We start from the raw sequence: 17,834 nt of genomic DNA, 5'->3' as shown, positions 1-17,834 counted from the left end.
TATCTATTGAAAGCGATTTCTGCAAACCCTGATCGTAATCAGTACATCCTCCCTTTACTCTACTATTAAAAAGGACGTGCCCATAACATCATGTACTAGTTTGCATAATCAACTACATACATCAGAAATATATATCAAACCTTTTTATTTTCAAATAGGTATATAAATAAAATCCTACTCGAAACCAATTGAAATCCAATCCAAATCCAATTCAAACTCAATCGAAGTCCAATCAAAAACCAATCTAAATCGAGACCAAATCAAATTCAAATTCAATCCAAGTCCAATTTAAATCGAATCCAAAATCAATCCAAATCCAATCAATATCAAATTCACATCCCATCCAAATCTAATCTAAATCCTATCAAAAGCAAATCCAAATTGAATTCACTCCAATTTAAATCAATTAAAATTCAATTCAAATCCAATACAAATCCAATCCAATCCATATCCAAAACGATTTCAGTCCAAATCCAATCAAAATCTAATCCAAACCAATCCAACCAAATCCAACCAATCCAAACCATTCCAAACCAATCCAACCAATCCAAATCCAATCCAAACCAATCCAAACCAATCCAAACCAATCTAAACCAATCCAAACCAACCAAATTTAATCCAAACCAACCAAACCAATCCAACCAAATCCAACACAACCAATCCAAACCAATCCAAACCAATCCAAATCCAAATCCAAACCAATCCAAACCAATCCAAACCAATCCAGTCCAAACCAAACCAAGTCCAACCAAACCAATCCAAACCAATCCAAACCAATCCAATCCAAACCAATCCAAACCAACCAAACCAAACCCAAACCAACCAAACCAACCCAAACCAATCCAAACCAACCCAAACCAATCCCAAACCAACCAAACCAATCCAAACCAATCCAAACCAATCCAAACCAACCAAACCAACCAAACCAACCAAACCAATCCAAACCAATCCAAACCAACCAAACCAATCCAAACCAACCAAACCAATCCAAACCAACCAAACCAATCCAAACCAATCCAAACCAATCCAAACCAATCCAAACCAATCCAAACCAACCAAACCAATCCAAACCAACCAAACCAACCAAACCAACCAAACCAATCCAAACCAATCCAAACCAATCCAAACCAACCAAACCAATCCAAACCAACCAACCAATCCAAACCAACCAAACCAACCAAACCAACCAACCAACCAAACCAATCCAAACCAATCCAAACCAACCAAACCAATCCAAACCAACCAAATCATCAAACCAAATGCAACCAAACCAATCCATCCAATCCAAACCAATCCAAATCCAATCCAAACCAATCCAAACCAATCCAAACCAATCCAACCAATCCAAACCAATCCAAACCAGTCCAAACCAATCCAAACCAACCAAATCCAATCCAACCAATCCAACCAACCAAACCAATCCAAACCAATCCAAACCAATCCAAACCAATTCAAACTCAATCGAAGTCCAATCAAAACCAATCTAAATCCAGACCAAATCAAATTCAAATTCAATCCAAGTCCAATTGAACCAATACAAAATCAATCCAAATCCAATCAATATCAAATTCAAATCCCGTCCAAATCTAATCTAAATCCTATCAAAAGCAAATCCAAATTGAATTCACTCCAATTTAAATCAATTCCAAATTGTATCCAAATCCAATTTAAATCAATTCCAAATCCAATCCAAATCCAATCCAAATCCAATCCAAATCCAATCCAAATCCAATCCAAATCCAATCCAAATCCAATCCAACCCAAATCCAAACCCAATCCAAATCCAATCAAAATTCAATCCAAATCCAATCCAAATCCAATCCAAATCCAATCAAAATCCAATCCAAATCCATTCCAAATCCAATCCAAATTCAATCCAAATCCAATCCAAATCCAATCCAAATCCAATCTAAATCCAATCCAAACCAATTCAAATTTAATCCAAACCAATCCAAACCAATCCAATCCAAACCAATCCAAACCAATTCAAACCAATCCAAACCAATCCAAACCAATCCAAACCAATCCAAACCAATCCAAACCAATCCAAACCAATCCAAACCAATCCAAACCAATCCAATCCAATCCAAAACCAATCCAAATCCAAACCAAATCAAATCCAAATGCAATTCAAATCCAAATCCAATCCAAATCCAATCCAAATCCAATCCAAATCCAATCCAAATCCAATCCAAATCCAATCCAAATCCAATCCAAATCCAATCCAAATCCAATCCAAACTCAATCGAAGTCCAATCAAAAACCAATCTAAATCCAGACCAAATCAAATTCAAATTCAATCCAAGTCCAATTTAAATCGAATCCAAAATCAATCCAAATCCAATCAATATCAAATTCAAATCCCGTCCAAATCTAATTTTGATAGGACTTACCTATCAAAAGCAAATCCAAATTGAATTCAATCCAATTTAAATCAATTCCAAATTGTATCCAAATCCAATACACATCCAATCCAATCCAAATCCAAATCCAATCCAAATCCAATCAAAATTCAATCCAAATCCAATCCAAATCCAATCCAAATCCAATCCAAATCCAATCCAAATCCAATCCAAATCCAATCCAAATCCAATCCAAATCCAATCCAAATCCAATCCAAATCCAATCCAAATCCAATCTAAATTCAATCCAAATCCAATTCAAATTCAATCCAAATCCAATCCAAATCCAATCCAAATCCAATCCAAATCCAATCCAAATCCAATCCAAATCCAATCCAAATCCAATCCAAACCCAATCCAAATTCAATTCAAACCCAGTCCAATTACAATCCAAATTTATTTTCAAACCAATCCAAATCATATGCTACCCAATTCTCATCCAATCCAAATTCAAATCCAATCCAAATTCAATCCAAATCCAATCCAAATCCAATCTAAATCCCATCCAAAACAAATCCAAATACAATCCAAATAGAATTTAATTCTAATACAAATCCAATTCAAATCCAATCCAAATTTAATTCAAATCACTCCAATTCAATCCAAATCCAGTACAAACTCAATGCCATCATAGTTTAAAAAATTCGAACGGTTTCTTTAGGAAATTTTTAATATAGGTATTTTAAATTCTGACGTTTTAATTGACATCTAAAAATCATATTTTTGGTGTTTCAGTATAAAACATGTGCAGTGCTACTGAAGGCGCATTTCCCATTTTACATCTTTACCAGTTGTAAAATCTGTAAATCGAGGAAAAAGTATAACTAAAACCACCTAGAACTGTAACATTACTAAAGATGCTCTTTTGCATAGTTAATACCTGCAAGCATCCATCCTTTCTGTATTCCGTCATTTTTCTTATCAACTACGCAGTAATTACGTAATTTGTATTCACCCCAAACAGTAACAAGAATGAAAATTATGCGCAATTGCGTGCAATAAAATAATCAGTTTCGGACCACCTAGGGAAGGTTGGTTTCGAACCATGGGGAGGCCGGTTACGAACCATCATTTTTGAGAAACTCGAATACGTAGACATTTCCTTTTTCCTTTACATCTCATAACTTTCCACAGCCATACGTAGAAAAGCGCCGGGCCATATCGAAAAATTTCCTATCAACAAAATAGAAATCATTTTTCGCACACATATGGCCTCTGCCATTTAGGGGATAAGTTTGAAAACCTTCTTCCTTAGACCTATGTAAACGCCTCTGTCAGTCCAAATGGCCTGAATACGGTAAATATAAAAATATAATGTAAATCTATCTAAATGCACCTTGACTATTCTAACTAGGGGTCTCCGGGCATCCTATGAAAAATGTTTTTGAGCGATCATATAGCTTTTGCGTACAAGAATGCAAGAATTATAGAAGAAAATTTTGCGCGCTCTTCTGATATTTATTTATATATCCTGAAGGTTGAACTCGTGGGGAACTTTTATAAGAAACTCCAGGAATTTATCAGGAACTCTGCCAAAAACCCTCAAACATTTGATTGCCAAAATGATTTAGTTTGAATTTTATTGCTCAAAATAATAAAAATAGATGCAGACGTCGAGGAAGTGTAGTGGAAATTGAATACTATTAATCAATTTATCTCCTATATCTATCACACCTTCTAAAGTTCCATGATTTGTTGAACTATAAAATCATAGAGATAGAATCATTTGATAAAAATCTCTCTTTTGACTGCTCTCCTTTACCATATACAAATTGTATGTTCACTACGATGGTCTCATCTTAAGGAAGTCACTTAGCACTTTACGCTTCGAAAAACATTAAAATTAATACTTACTTGTGAAATTCTAGCCTCACAATTCCACCACCTTTGCAGAAGACCCGCAACAGCAGATCGACTGCTGCGTATGCGTATGACAACATTTTCACGTAATACAGAACGCACTTTTCCCGCAGCACTTTTCCAACCTTCCAATCAGATGTTTAGCGAAGGAGAAGTCCTAAAATCGCGACGCGGTTACGCTACTTCTCAAGGGCGGCGGTACGGAGCGAATATCTCGGTCTGACCAGTTGGGCTGTACGCGCGTAATGATACTGCTTTGACTGAATATCTCTTCCGACTGCTACGCGACTAGTCCAGCGATTTGCCTCTCTAGGCTTGGTTGGAGCTGGAACGTGTTCGACAGCAAATTCAAATACGACCGCTGCCATATGGAGCTGCTGTTGTATGTATTCATATCTCTACTACCTCACCACAGCTGATGTATTTACATCTATCCAACGGCAGCGAGTAGTTATTATTAGATAGTGGACAGGTTACTTTTATCGTATGATATTCAATTGATAAACCGGAAATAGATCTAGGAAGAGAGATTTAGTGATGAATAGACAATCTTCAGTTTCATTGCTTTCAACACCGGAGGGGGTGTTGAAGTCAACTGTCTAGCTTGGCACCCTATCCTAATGCAGTCCTAATGAGGTCACTGCAGCGTCATCGATGAATACGTATATGTGCGGTTTGCATGCTTAGGGTCTGTCTCATTTGGAGAATTAAACTTAAAAGTGACAGTTCGAAATTTAAAAAATCACCCCGTTATAAGAATGGGTGGTGCTACCCAGCAATTCCAATAGGACATCGAAGGAAAATGATTCGATATCTGTCAAAAGTAATCTTGCTCTGCGAGCAGGGTTATTCGATAATTATGGAAATGTCACTTCTAAGTTTAATTTCAGTTTAATTATCCAATTGAGACAGACCCTTAGGCATGCTTGCTGTAGCATTTTGGTACGCCAAAACAAAAACTAGGAGCTAGGGTAATTGATGCATTTCAGACAGGAAGAAGATTTCATAAAATTGAGATTTAGGCGTGCGTAAACCGATGTTTTGTAAAATTTTCAAACTACTTATATACATATTTTTTATGTAAAATTTGGACAGTATACCGCGGACCCTCGGTGATATGAAGGTCCATCTTAATGCGCTAAGATAGCCTCACACCTCGGGAAATTTCCCGCCGGATTTTGATCCCTTCAATTCCGCCATTTTGGAAATGCATGAAAATAAAATCCGTGAACAAAATTCCAGAGGTGTGAGGCTACCTTTATGCAGTTAAAATTCCATTATTTTGAATTGATGTGCCAAATTGATTATCTTACTAGAGGCAGCAGCTATTGGACAATTTTGTTCGTTTAGTTTTCATGTAGGGTAATTCGACAAATTTTTGGATGAGCTAATTTTTTCGCCTATTGTTGAACAAACTTGCATTTCTTATTCTTCAACAATAGGCAACAATTTTATCTGTTCAATATGAGGAGATTTCCCCTATTTCCACAAGGCAGATATTAGGCCCGGAAAATATGAAATCTCTCCCGCATGTGGAATACGTTCCTCAACTGGCAGAGACTGACGCGCGCAAAATGTATTTGCATGCTCAAATTGTATTATCTACCCTAGGTCGCGAATCGTTCGCGCAAACATACACATTACCATCAATCGAGTGCTGGGGAATTTGACGCCACGTTCGTTTGTGTGGCTCGGAACAATATGAAAACTTATGCGCACTATCGTGAGAGAACTTCAGCGGAGAATAAATTGTTGGGACTAATGTGTTGGTTTATTTGTGCTTAGGGTTGTTTTGTGAACCGGTTTGGCGATTTCCACTGCTAAGTACTTAGTTTGCATGAATGAGTAGCACATGGTAGGAAATAAAAATTGTTCGCAAATTAATTCCATTATTCAAATATTAGGATATCAGGCATATTCCAAGTAATGATAAAGCCCTCTAGAAATGGCAGATTATATACAAATAATAGAAAAACATGTGAAACGCACGAGCTTAGTAAATTTTTATAAAAATGCTTTCTGACGTGGTCCGAAATACGTGCTGATTATGCTGCCGTAATCTGAAAAAGTGACGTATACGCCATTTTCCAAAACTGGTGTTAACGAGCACTTTAACAATTTGTAGCAAAATTTTTCAGAGAGAGAATTGTTCAAAATCATTCGGAATGCCAGCACTTTATCAGGATTGTATGAAGTAATGTCAAAGTTTCTACAGGAAATTTCTTTACTGAATTTTTCCTGAATATCCACAAAAAATCTTTTGAAGTTTTATTCTTGGATTATTGTAAAAACATGAACATTTTTCAAAATTGTAGCTGCAGTCCGCTGATGCAAAAGTGTCGGCGGCGTGATGCCAAAAACCATCTGCGGCAGTGGCGTGGTGCGGCGGATTTTTTTTAAAAATATTTTTCCATTTTTTCTTTCCAATTTTTTTTTGTAAAAATTGAGACTGAATCGCAACCTGTTTTTTGGTGGTCAAATAACGCATTAATATGCATCGGCGTTGCGACCGACGCTGCGTTACCGGTTTTTCTCGATGCACACCTACGTCTTTTTAACGCTGAGTTGAAAAGACGCTACGTGGGCATCGGCCCTTAGATGCGATTTGCGTTTAATGATTTAGGGCCGATTTCTTCACCTTCGCTTAGTGCTTAAACCAGGTTTAATCTTATGGGTAAGCACCGCTTAAGAGTTAAGCGGAGGTGAAGAAATTGGCCCTTAATGATTTGTATTTTTATACCGCTATTGTTATTCACCAAAAGCTTTTCGTGTAAAAAAACCACGTGGTTCGAGAGCAACACACACCCCCCTCCCCCATGTGGTTTATCGTGGTCATATTCCAACCTCCTCCTCCTCCGTATATAATCACGTGGATTCTAGATGGCCCCCAAGTGAGAGGAGGATTCTGCAAAAACGAAAATGCACTGTGTGCGACCTATTTATCTCTTAGATTAGGTGTTCCGTGTTTTCTTAACACTATCATCCTTATTTGCTATGTTACGCTTTTAGTTATTAATAATACATTTCAATTGCCTTTGGCAGTTAGGATATTTCCTCTGGTTGTATTAAACCATGTATGAATTTCAATGTTTTCTACTTAAACTAAACTTAACCTAATTTATACTAAGGGTACAAGTAGCTAATCGTTGCAATAGAAGATTGCAACGATTTTTGTCTAAAATTGGAAATTATTTTGTTGGCCATTTGTTGCAATGTCTCAATATGAGAAATTCTATGAAGTTCATTGGTACTATACCACGGAGGCAACTTCAGAATCATTTTCAAAATTTTATTTTGAATCCTCTGAAGTGCCTTCTTTCTGGTATTGCAGCAACTAGTCCATATTGGCACAGCATACAACATGCATATAGCATAGCGTTTATCCAAACTATTCAATATAATAAATCCCAAACTCTGTATTCTGATTAAATAATCTTCAACAATTGGATTACTTTGGTCTAACAAATTTATGTTAAAATCACCACAGATGTACATATTTTTGACGTAGGACTACGTCTGTGTTTTCTATATTGGGGTCTACACGCTTAGATTGGTTTACCTATTTATGGGTACTTAATTCACTCATATATGGGTAATTGCAATTCTACCAAAATTATTAGTGAAACTTACCCAAATAATCGGTAAAATTTACTGATATTCTGAAAAAATTGGATTTACCTATATTTGGGTAATCGCATTTACCCATATTTGGGTGAAAAAATAAAGATAAACAAATTCGAACTGATGGCCACCGCATCGACATCGCAGTAGTTAGTGTATTTAATTTCCTCATTTTTATCTTTCACGCAGTTAGTCGAAGTTGAGAATAGGTTGATCCGAATGGTCTTCATATAAGGCTGAATAAAAGGTAACTATTTTGTTGTATTTTATTAAGATTGTTGTATTTTTTAAATACTTGTATTTTTACACATCTTTTAGGTTGGAACTTCTCAACTATCTTTTCAAAATCAGCAGATCAGCAGCACCTCCTCGCAGTCGGCGATTGACGAATAATCGCAGACAGCAGGGCCGGAAGCTAGTTCCAGAACCATAGGCGGAGAACTTTTGCTGACAGCTGCGAATCTCGGACCACTTAGAACATTCTTGAGAGGTACCAATGGAATCGATAAATTCTCAAGGAATGTAAAATAACAACATTGCCAATGACAACGACATTATCCTCTCTTGTAAATGTTGGGACAAACTCAACTCGCAATAAGCGTTTGTCCCAAACTGCAACAGAATAGGACAATTATCGCCTGCCACGCATTTTGAGAAGTAGTCGGTTTTCGATGATGTTTTTGGTTAAATTAGTATCAGTTATCATAGATTAGACATAAACTTAACCATCTGTTAACATGATTTGCGTTTTACTTCTGAAATAAACAAGTTATCGCAGTTTGAAAAGTTCACAACAATTACCTCTTCATGTTTGTTGCAAATAAAACGGAACGCAACAATGTCTTTATCCTCTGCAGATGGGGACAAAGAGTTATCGCTATTCTCTTTTGTCGCTTGTTTTTTGCATTTTTCAGCGACAATTACATTCCTTGTAAATTCTACAGCAGCCGTCTCAGTTTTGCCATTAAGATCTATTGGCATACCCGTGCTATTGAGGAGATGGCAGATTCCTATTCTACAAACCTCAACTCCGCAAGGCCGTAGTCTGTTGTTGAAACTTCCAATCACACGGAAATTGATCACATTTCCGGACAACTCTAAAGGGAAAAAGGAGAAAAATAATTGACTGGAAAAGGGAAAGGAAAAAATAGGCAACTCAAACGGAACGTGGGCGCTGTCATTTCTTTTTGTACCAAGAACTAATTCCTAGCTGCTACAAAAATAACATCCGGATTTCAGATTTTTTAATTGAATGGGTAAGTTGTTTAGTGTTTCATGAAATAATTTAGGATTTAAATTTGATCTTTCAATTTTTCAGATACGGTCAGTCGCAACTATTTAATCGGATCTTTCAGCATATCTGCGTCCGGGAGAGTTACCTTCCGCCAGCTGTAACCAGTTCGCTGATTTTCCGGTTCGTTCGGGATTCCAGAATGGAAGAACTTCCGCGCCAGTTTATGGTGCTTACTCCCCCACTGACACGAAGCTGTTGCCGAGGATGCTGCTGAAGAATGTTCCAGTTCGTTCGGGATTTGCTGCCATCAGCCACTGTTGTTGGTAATGCAACCAGCAACATGAAAGTTGAAGAATAAAATTGATTCAAACTATTTTATGAAAAACGCGATGCATAATAAAATAATTTGCATTTATATAACCAATCAAATATTTTACTTTAATTTATAAGAATAATTTTCATCCAATAATATTTTCAAAACAAGAACAGGAAAATATCACCCATATTTAGGTGAATTTCACCCATAACAGAATACCCATAAATAGGTAAACATTACCAATATTCCCATGAACCACTTGTACTCAAATATGGGTAAATGGAACTTCACCCATAAATAAGTATGTGCACTTTTTCGAGATTATAGGTACTGTTCACCCATATTTGAGTGAACTGAACTAAGCGTGTAGGGCAGTTCACATTTCAAAAATGTTCGAAAATTCCAACTCCCATATGTCTATTAGCATCATTTTGATGATATAGGAGTCCTGACAAAATTTCAGGCACTTCGGTGGCCATTTAGGGGTGGCGCGAAGTCAATTTATGTTTGTATGGAAATTTGTATGGGAAAAACTTAAAAAAAATTCAAATCCCGCTACAACTCTTAAATCGTGATGAATTCAAATAAACATCCCCAACCTCCATTTTTGGAATCTATTTGAGCTCAACCAGTGGATAACTCATTAATTTTGATTTATATTTCCACTGCTACGTTGAGGCTAATTACACCATTTCAGCCATTTATCTCATATTCACACTGTCAATCGAACCGTTCAATCCACTCATAACTAATGTGTTATCCGGAGGTCTCATTTATATAGGTTTCAAAAAGGGAGGTTGGGAATTGTTCCTTCAATAAACCGAGCGGACTGTATTTAACGAATTTTTCTTTGCGGAATGAAAAACGCGTCCGATTACTGTTAATCGACAAGATAATATATTTGTTTCAAAAGATACATGTGTGTGTGTGTGTGTGTGTTTCAATGTTCACGGCAAAGGGGTGACGGTATTAGCTGGATTCTGCATGAGTGGGTTTAGCTCCCAACATCCTCCCGGCGTTGAAATCCTTTCAATCTGGCTTGCTGTCCAGAGGCAGTAGGCAGACCTCGGTTATGGCACGCTTGTACTCGCCCTTAGATGTTTTCACAGTGACGACACGGCAAATGTTGTCCTTTCCAGGGTGTAACTTTATAACCCGTCCGAGGGGCCATTGGAAAGGCGGAGAACCCTGGTCAGCCATCAGAACTAGAGCACCTTCTGCTATGGGTGTTGCTTTCGTCCACTTTGCTCTGTTCTGAAGTTCTGGTAAGTATTCTGCTGTCCACCTTCTCCAGAAATGTTGAAAAATAGTTTGTACTAATTGCCACCGAGAAAGAGTGCTCTGCTTAACATTTAGGTAGGATGGTTCGGTCACTGCCTTCATCTCTCGGCCAATTAAGAAATGGGCTGGTGTTATCGCTGTAAGGTCACATGGATCATCGGAGCACGGTACCAGCGGTCGAGAATTTAAAACGGCTTCTATCTGGGTCAACGTAGTGTAGAATTCCTCGTAAGACAGCTTGTAACCACCGACAATTCGCGTTAGATGATGCTTTACCTGCTTCACACCCGCCTCCCAAATGCCCCCAAAATGAGGGCTCCGAGGAGGTATGAAAGACCATTCGATACCTTGGCCTGTGCAATATTCAGAAATCTTCCTTGCTTGTTGCTGATCCTTGAAGAGGCGCGCTAGCTCTTCAAGCTCATTCTGTGCGCCGACAAAATTCGTCGCATTGTCGGAGAACATCTTACACGGTAGACCACGTCGGCTGGTGAATCGCCGTAATGCAGCCAGAAATGCACTCGTTGTCAAGTCAGACACTAACTCTAAATGGATAGCTCTGGTCAGCATGCAGACAAATAGGCAAACATAAGCCTTCGTGATAAGTGGTCTGCGACTTGCAGCAAGGGTCCGGCAAAGTCTACACCAGTGTAGGCAAATGTCGGTGCTGGCTGGATACGGTAAGATGGCAAATCTCCCATCAGTTGGGATGTCTTCAGTGGATTCGCTCTGAAACAAGTGATACAGTTAGCGATGACCTTCCGTATAGTCGACTTCACTCTCAGTGGCCAAAACCGCTGGCGAACCAACGCAAGCAGACCCTTCTGCATAATATGCAAATTTGATCGGTGCAAACTTCTCACAATAGCATCCACAAATGGATGTCCACCAGGCAAAAGCATTTGATGTCGACTGTCATAAGGAATGAGAGCGTTTTTGAGTCTGCCACCTACGCGCAACATGTCATCTTGTGGATCAATGAAAGGTTTCAAACCACTAAGGCGGTGTTTCGATTGGCCACCTTCAGCAATCACACGAAGCTCAAGATGAAACGTCTCCTTTTGCACACAACGCACTGTTACTGCCAACGCACCTCTCAATTCCAAAACGGTCAGTGGTCCGCGGATAATTGATTGTTTTCTGCTCGCAATAAACTTCGCGAATCTAATCAAGTAGGCCATTGATCGTAGCATCTTGTCATATTCGTTCACTCGATCAAATATAATCAACCTTTCCATTGGTGATGTAACTGCCAGCACTACACCTGCTTTCAATTCGGGTAAATTTTCTTCCAACAACGGTTCGAGTTGCACTGCTTCCATCGTTGCGACCTTCAGCATGGGTGGTCCATCCCACCACATCACATTGCTCAGCAGTTTTCGAGGAAACTCGCCACGCGAAATTATATCCGCAGGATTCTCATTAGTAGGCACATAACGCCATTTATACGCACCTGTGATTCGTTGAATTTCACTCACTCGGTTGGAAACATACAGCTGCAGTGCCTCCGGTGGTTTTCTAATCCAGAAGTAGACAATTTGGGAGTCGGTCCAAAGGTTCACAGAATCAAATTCAAAATCGATCGCAGCAATCGCCCTTTCAACTAGCCTTGACAGAAGGAGAGCACCAAGTAGTTCAGCACGAGGAGTAGTTATTGGCTTGTGCTTCCCACATTTCTTGGGCAAGATTCTCGATTTACTGCAAATCAACCGAAGCACCACAGAACCATCATCATGGACGACACGAGTGTAAAGGCACGCCCCATATGCCACGTCTGAGGCGTCGGAAAATCCATGCAGTTGGACGGATAGCGCACCACTTGACGATATCCATCTTGGCACACGCAGTTCATTCAGGAAAACCAATTCATCACGAAAACAGCGCCACTTGTGAACGATTTCCTGTGGTACTGGGTCGTCCCATTCCACCGCAAGAACACTTACTTCTCGGAGAATCAATTTTGCCGCAGTTATTACAGGGCCAACCAAACCGAGCAAATCATAAATCTTCGCAACTTCACTAAGGATTTTTCTTTTCGTTGTAGCTTCCGGGTTGCCAGGGACAACGGCAAATGAAAACCAATCATCGACAGGATTCCATACCACACCCAGCGTCTTGGTAATGGCTGAGTTGGTGTCACCTACGTTGAAGTCGGTACCGTGGAGCTCCTTCTTAACACATTGCAATATTTCAGGCCGGTTGGCACACCATTTGTGAGCACCGAAACAGCCTTTCGTCAGTAATCCACTTACTTCTTGCTGCAGAGAACATGCTTCTTGGATGGTATGAGCACATCCACTGTAAACACATACCTATAGCTGCGATAATTCAACAGAATCGAAAACAAATCGTTCTGAATGTTCGGTCCCGTCATAAGAGCATCGTTGATCGCTACTCCGGATGAAGTGGCTGCAGAGCCATCAAAGACAACCCTCAATTTAGTCGATGTACTAGTAGGCTTAACTACACAATGGTGTGGTATGTAGTAAGCGGAACTCGGCTCTTCATTCTCCTCAACCGTGATAGCCTTCATGTGACCGAGGTCTTCATATTCTCGCATAAAACTAGCATACTGCTGCTTGATTTCAGGTTCCCTGTCAAGTCGTCGCTCTAACGAGAAGAATCTTTTCGTTGTCATTTTTCGAGAATCACCAAGTTGTTTCTTCGTATCGTTAAACGGATGTCGCACGAAGTATCTTCCGTCCTGATCTCGCATGTGGGTCTCACGGAAGTGTTCCAAACATCGTTCATCGGCCACCTTAGCCGTGTGCTGGATCTCGTCACAAGCTTCCAGCTTGTAGAAGCTTCGTAGAATTTCGGTCAGGTCTTCATTAGCGGTTTGACAAAACGACAGCGCTATTACTGGTCAACACTGGTAAATTCGATCCAAGTTTGAACTGGCCATCCTTAACTATGTGCCAAAAAATCTCCGCACCAACGAGCATATCAATGCGTCCTCTTCGATGGAAGTACGGATCAGCTAACTCTATGTTCGCCGGAATGGACCACGATGATGTATCGAAGGATCTTTCTGGAATGTCACTTGTAATCTTCGGTGCCACGAGAAATTCCAATTCAGCCGTGAAGTCGCCCATGCAGGACTCGAGTGTCATGCGTACCATACGACGAAGCCTTGTGTTTGTCCCATTGAGTCCGCTCACGGTGTAGTCAACAGGTTCCTTCTTCTGGGCGAACAGATTGGCAAAACGTTCCGTGACGATATGCACTGTAGATGCAGAGTCCAGTAGCACCCGGCAGGGATACACAACAGAGTTCGAGCCACGGACTTGTACCACCGCGGTTGATAACAATGTGTGCTTTGTATCACTTTCAACACTGACGCTTAATGTTGTGGCAGTGCCGGATTGAGGCACATTAACTTCTTGGACGCCAGCCTCGGAGTCTCTATGAGAGGATCGAGAATCTTCATTTTCAGCGGTATTCCTGGCAGCATTTTTCGAGTCGTCCAATTTGCAACTGGTTGCGTCACCGGCGTGCAGCGACGTATGGTGGCGTTTGCCACATTCACGGCAACTATGCGACGAAGTACATCCATTTGTCCGGTGGCCTTTCTGCAAGCAATTGAAGCAGCAACCGGATTTCTTTAGTGTGCTATATTTGTCACTTACACTCAGTTTCTTGAAGCCCTCGCATTTCCATAGTTCATGGGCACTTTTACAAACAGCACATTTGAGTTCACCTTTCAGTTCACTTGTATTCACTAGCGTGTGCCCCTTGGACACCGCTTTCCGTTTCACATTTTCCACTTTAATGTTCGTTTCAATTTTTTCAATAATTTTACACTGTTCTTTCAGAAACGTCATCGTATCCAAATAGCTCGGAAGAGTTCCTGGTTTCTGCCGCGTCTCCCATGCAACTCTCGTAGCTTTGTCCATGCGCGATGAAATAATATTGACCACTATTTGCTCGCCGAGGCCTTCCAGTTTGAGGTTCAGGTTTTTAAGAGCTTCTACATTTTTATTGCAGACGTCAAGCAATTTTCGGAGATTTGTTGAGCTATCTTTGGAGATTCGTGGCAAATTGAACAAACACTCGATGTGCTTGTCGATGATAAGCCTGTGGTCTTCGAATCTGTCCGTCAAGAATCGCCAGGCAGCATTGTAATCATTGTTATTTACAATGTCCTGATCGATGATTCCTGCTACCGGTCCAACCAGTGAGTTACGGAGATGGTAGAGTTTTATCGCCGGTTCCTCGTGTTTGTATCGATCCATGATGGTCGTAAACATGGATTTAAACGAAAACCATCGCTCATACGACCCGTCGAAGGTCGGCAACGGTGCTTGAAGTGGAGGCAGATAGGGCAACCCTGAACTAACTGGCATCGTAATGTTCGCTGTTGTTACGGTGGTTTTATTCGTGGCGGCATCTTTCGCTTGACTGTGCTTCACAGCCTTTTCCATCAGCATGCTCAGTCGAATCGCCAAATCGTTGTAGATGGTCTCGAAGTCGACGAACTTTGCATCCTGTTCGGCACGTCGCTCTTCAGAAAGGGGCAGGGCATAAACAAGGTTCTGGAATTCATTATTGTAATAGATATGATTTATTCTGTTAAACTAGCAACACTTCTTGACCATTATTAGCTTAGATACAGTACTGTATACCAGTGGTAACTGAACCGTTAAGTAGTGAGGATCAAATAAACCTGTCTACAATTATCACAAATTAAACTACTTTTATTCGAATATCTGATACTTATTACATGGTGTCAGAAGTAGTAGGAATGTCAAAAAAACGGAGGAATCGAGAAAGTGTCGAAAAACGCGAAAACAAACCACAATAAAAGCCCGATTTGTTTTGTCGCCGTCGGAAGTGGCCACAAAGAAACCGAAAGAAAAAACCACATCACACCACCACATTCTTAATCGGTCGGTCGTCCGTCATCGTAGTGTACGATTGTGAAACGGGACGTCGTGAGTGTAAGCTAGAAACGTGTGCACTCACACAGTGACAACGAAACGTCTAGAGACAGAGAGGTGATTCAATGTGAATTGTGATCATGGCTACTAGTGCAGATCGTTTGCCGCAGCCCTTAGATTGCACCAATCTGGCGAAAGAGTGGCCTCGGTGGAAGCAGAAATTCAACATTTACATGATCGCGAACAACAAAACCGGTGAGACGGAGAGGAGTAAAATCGCTTCATTCCTATGGTTGGTTGGTGAACATGGTGTGGAAATCTACAATTCTCTATTTCCTAATAACGGTGATGTGGAAACTATGTTTGGAGGAGTCGTTGCTGCTGCCGATGAAGATGACGACAACGACGATCCAGCACAAGAGCGTACACTTGCAGATGTGATTGACGCTTTTGACTCATATTGTCTTCCCTGAAAAATCTGACTGTCGAAACGTTCAAATTCAATTTGATTGTTCAGAAGGAAAATCAGGCATTTGCGGAATTCGAAACTTCACTACGTAGGTACTCAATTGGCGTACTGTGAATTCGAATGCGAATCGTGTCGTGCGTCGTATGCTGAACGAATGTTACGTGATCGGATTATCCTTGGCGTCCAGGATAAAAAATACAGCTCATGCTATTGGACGGAAAGAATGAACCACTGGTAAACATCGTGGAAATGTGCAAAGTTTATGAAGCCGCTGCGGAGAACAAGCAATTACTGGAGCGTAAGGAAGTGAACAATATCATCGATAAAACCGTAAAGGAGAGCAGTGAAATCGCAGTTTTGAAGTCACCAATGTGCTACAATTGTGGACAACCATTCAACGGGCGCCACCGTCGCTTCTGTCCGGCAATTGATGTTGTCTGCGATGGATGTGGCCGTCGCGGTCACTTCAAGAAGTTCTGCAAGGCATACAAGTACAAAAGCAGCAATCAGATCGGAGACATCAAGGGTCACAACCATACAGGGGGCACGTCGGTTGGAGCTTCAAAACGAGCAGTAGTCACCAATAAAACCCATGTGCTGAATTGGGCAGATGCAGGTAATATTTGCGAAAAGGGTTTAAGTAATGAGCATAATGAAAGTAGGCATTTGGGTACATTCGATTCTTATTATAGAATAAATACGAATACCGTGCGACCGAAAAATGGACCAAACGATACCTGATCCAGGACATGCCTGTGGATTTTAAACTTGATACCGGCGCAGACGTCAATTGCATTCCGTTAAATATTATTACCAAAATGAATATTCCGTTTTCGAATAAACGATCTTTCAACGTAGTTGATTATAGTTCCAACAAAGTCGAAATACATGGCCAGGTCAATCTAAAATGTCTGGATGAGCGTAAGGGTACAATTCATTCTGCTGAATTTCTCGTTGTGGATAGTTCATGTGAACCGTTACTGGGTCTTGAGTCATGTGTGGATTTCGGTCTTATTGCGCGTTTACATCGTTTGAAATCATCTACTTCTTTCCCCCCTGGAAGAGAACAGTTCATCGCAGCTAACTTGGATGTTTTTGAAGGGTTAGGTAAATTACCGGGTGCTTGTACCATAGTACTTAAAGAAGATGCTGTACCTTCCCTGCATTATAAGAAACGTATTCCAATGAGTTTGCACGATCGTCTTAAAACGGAACTACAATCCATGGAGGCAGAAGGCATAATTAGTCCGGTAGATTACCCCACAGATTGGATCAACAATATGCAGATTGTAGAAAAGTCTGATGGTTCATTGCGCATTTGTCTGGACCCAAAACCACTGAATGCGTGTATCAAAAGGGAGCACTTTCTAATTCCAAAGTCAGAGGATCTTCTAAGTCGTATGTCAGGGAAAAGGGTTTTCACTGTTTTAGATCTTCGTCATGGTTTCTGGCAAATGGAACTAGATCGTAAGAGTTCGGATCTAACTACATTCATGACGCCGTTCGGCAGGTTCCGGTGGAACCGTCTACCTTTGGGATAAGTAGCGCACCGGAACTATTTCAAAAACGCATGGTTCAGCTATTTGGAGATATCCCAGGGGTTGAGGTGTATTTCGACGATGTCGCGATATCAGGAGACAGTTTGGAAGAGCATGATCAAATATTAGCAATCGTACTCGAACGGGCACGGAAAAACAACATAAGGTTTAACTCAGCTAAAACGCAATATAGAAGTGGGAGCGTCAAGTTCATGGGTCATGCTATTTCTGAC

General features: G+C 40.4%; 2 protein-coding genes across 2 annotated transcripts in view; one reads left to right on the top strand and one right to left on the bottom strand.

Moving 5' to 3' along the window:
* The window catches only part of LOC134227977 (fatty-acid amide hydrolase 2-A), a 50,069-nt gene extending 45,516 nt beyond the window's left edge, over positions 1 to 4,553 (bottom strand). The window contains exon 1 of the mRNA XM_062709701.1: positions 4,257 to 4,553. Within this exon, the coding sequence (XP_062565685.1) occupies positions 4,257 to 4,342 (86 nt within the window). The 5' untranslated portion in view covers positions 4,343 to 4,553. The remainder of the gene's footprint in view (positions 1 to 4,256) is intronic.
* An 11,722-nt stretch (positions 4,554 to 16,275) lies between these two features.
* On the top strand, positions 16,276 to 17,477 carry LOC134224790 (uncharacterized). Its single transcript, XM_062704368.1, has 2 exons — positions 16,276 to 16,679; positions 16,756 to 17,477. The coding sequence occupies exons 1-2, from the start codon at positions 16,313 to 16,315 to the stop codon at positions 16,758 to 16,760; spliced, it is 372 nt and encodes a 123-aa protein (XP_062560352.1). The 5' UTR covers positions 16,276 to 16,312; the 3' UTR covers positions 16,761 to 17,477.
* Positions 17,478 to 17,834: the final 357 nt, after the last annotated feature.

The sequence above is a fragment of the Armigeres subalbatus genome, chromosome 3, assembly GCF_024139115.2.
Source record: "Armigeres subalbatus isolate Guangzhou_Male chromosome 3, GZ_Asu_2, whole genome shotgun sequence".
NCBI lineage: Eukaryota > Metazoa > Arthropoda > Insecta > Diptera > Culicidae > Armigeres > Armigeres subalbatus.
This window is presented reverse-complemented; position numbering and strand designations above follow the sequence as displayed.

Excerpts from the sequence above, each read along its gene's own strand:
- LOC134224790 (XM_062704368.1), top strand. The coding sequence starts at position 16,313 with ATGTGCAAAGTTTATGAAGCCGCTGCGGAGAACAAGCAATTACTGGAG.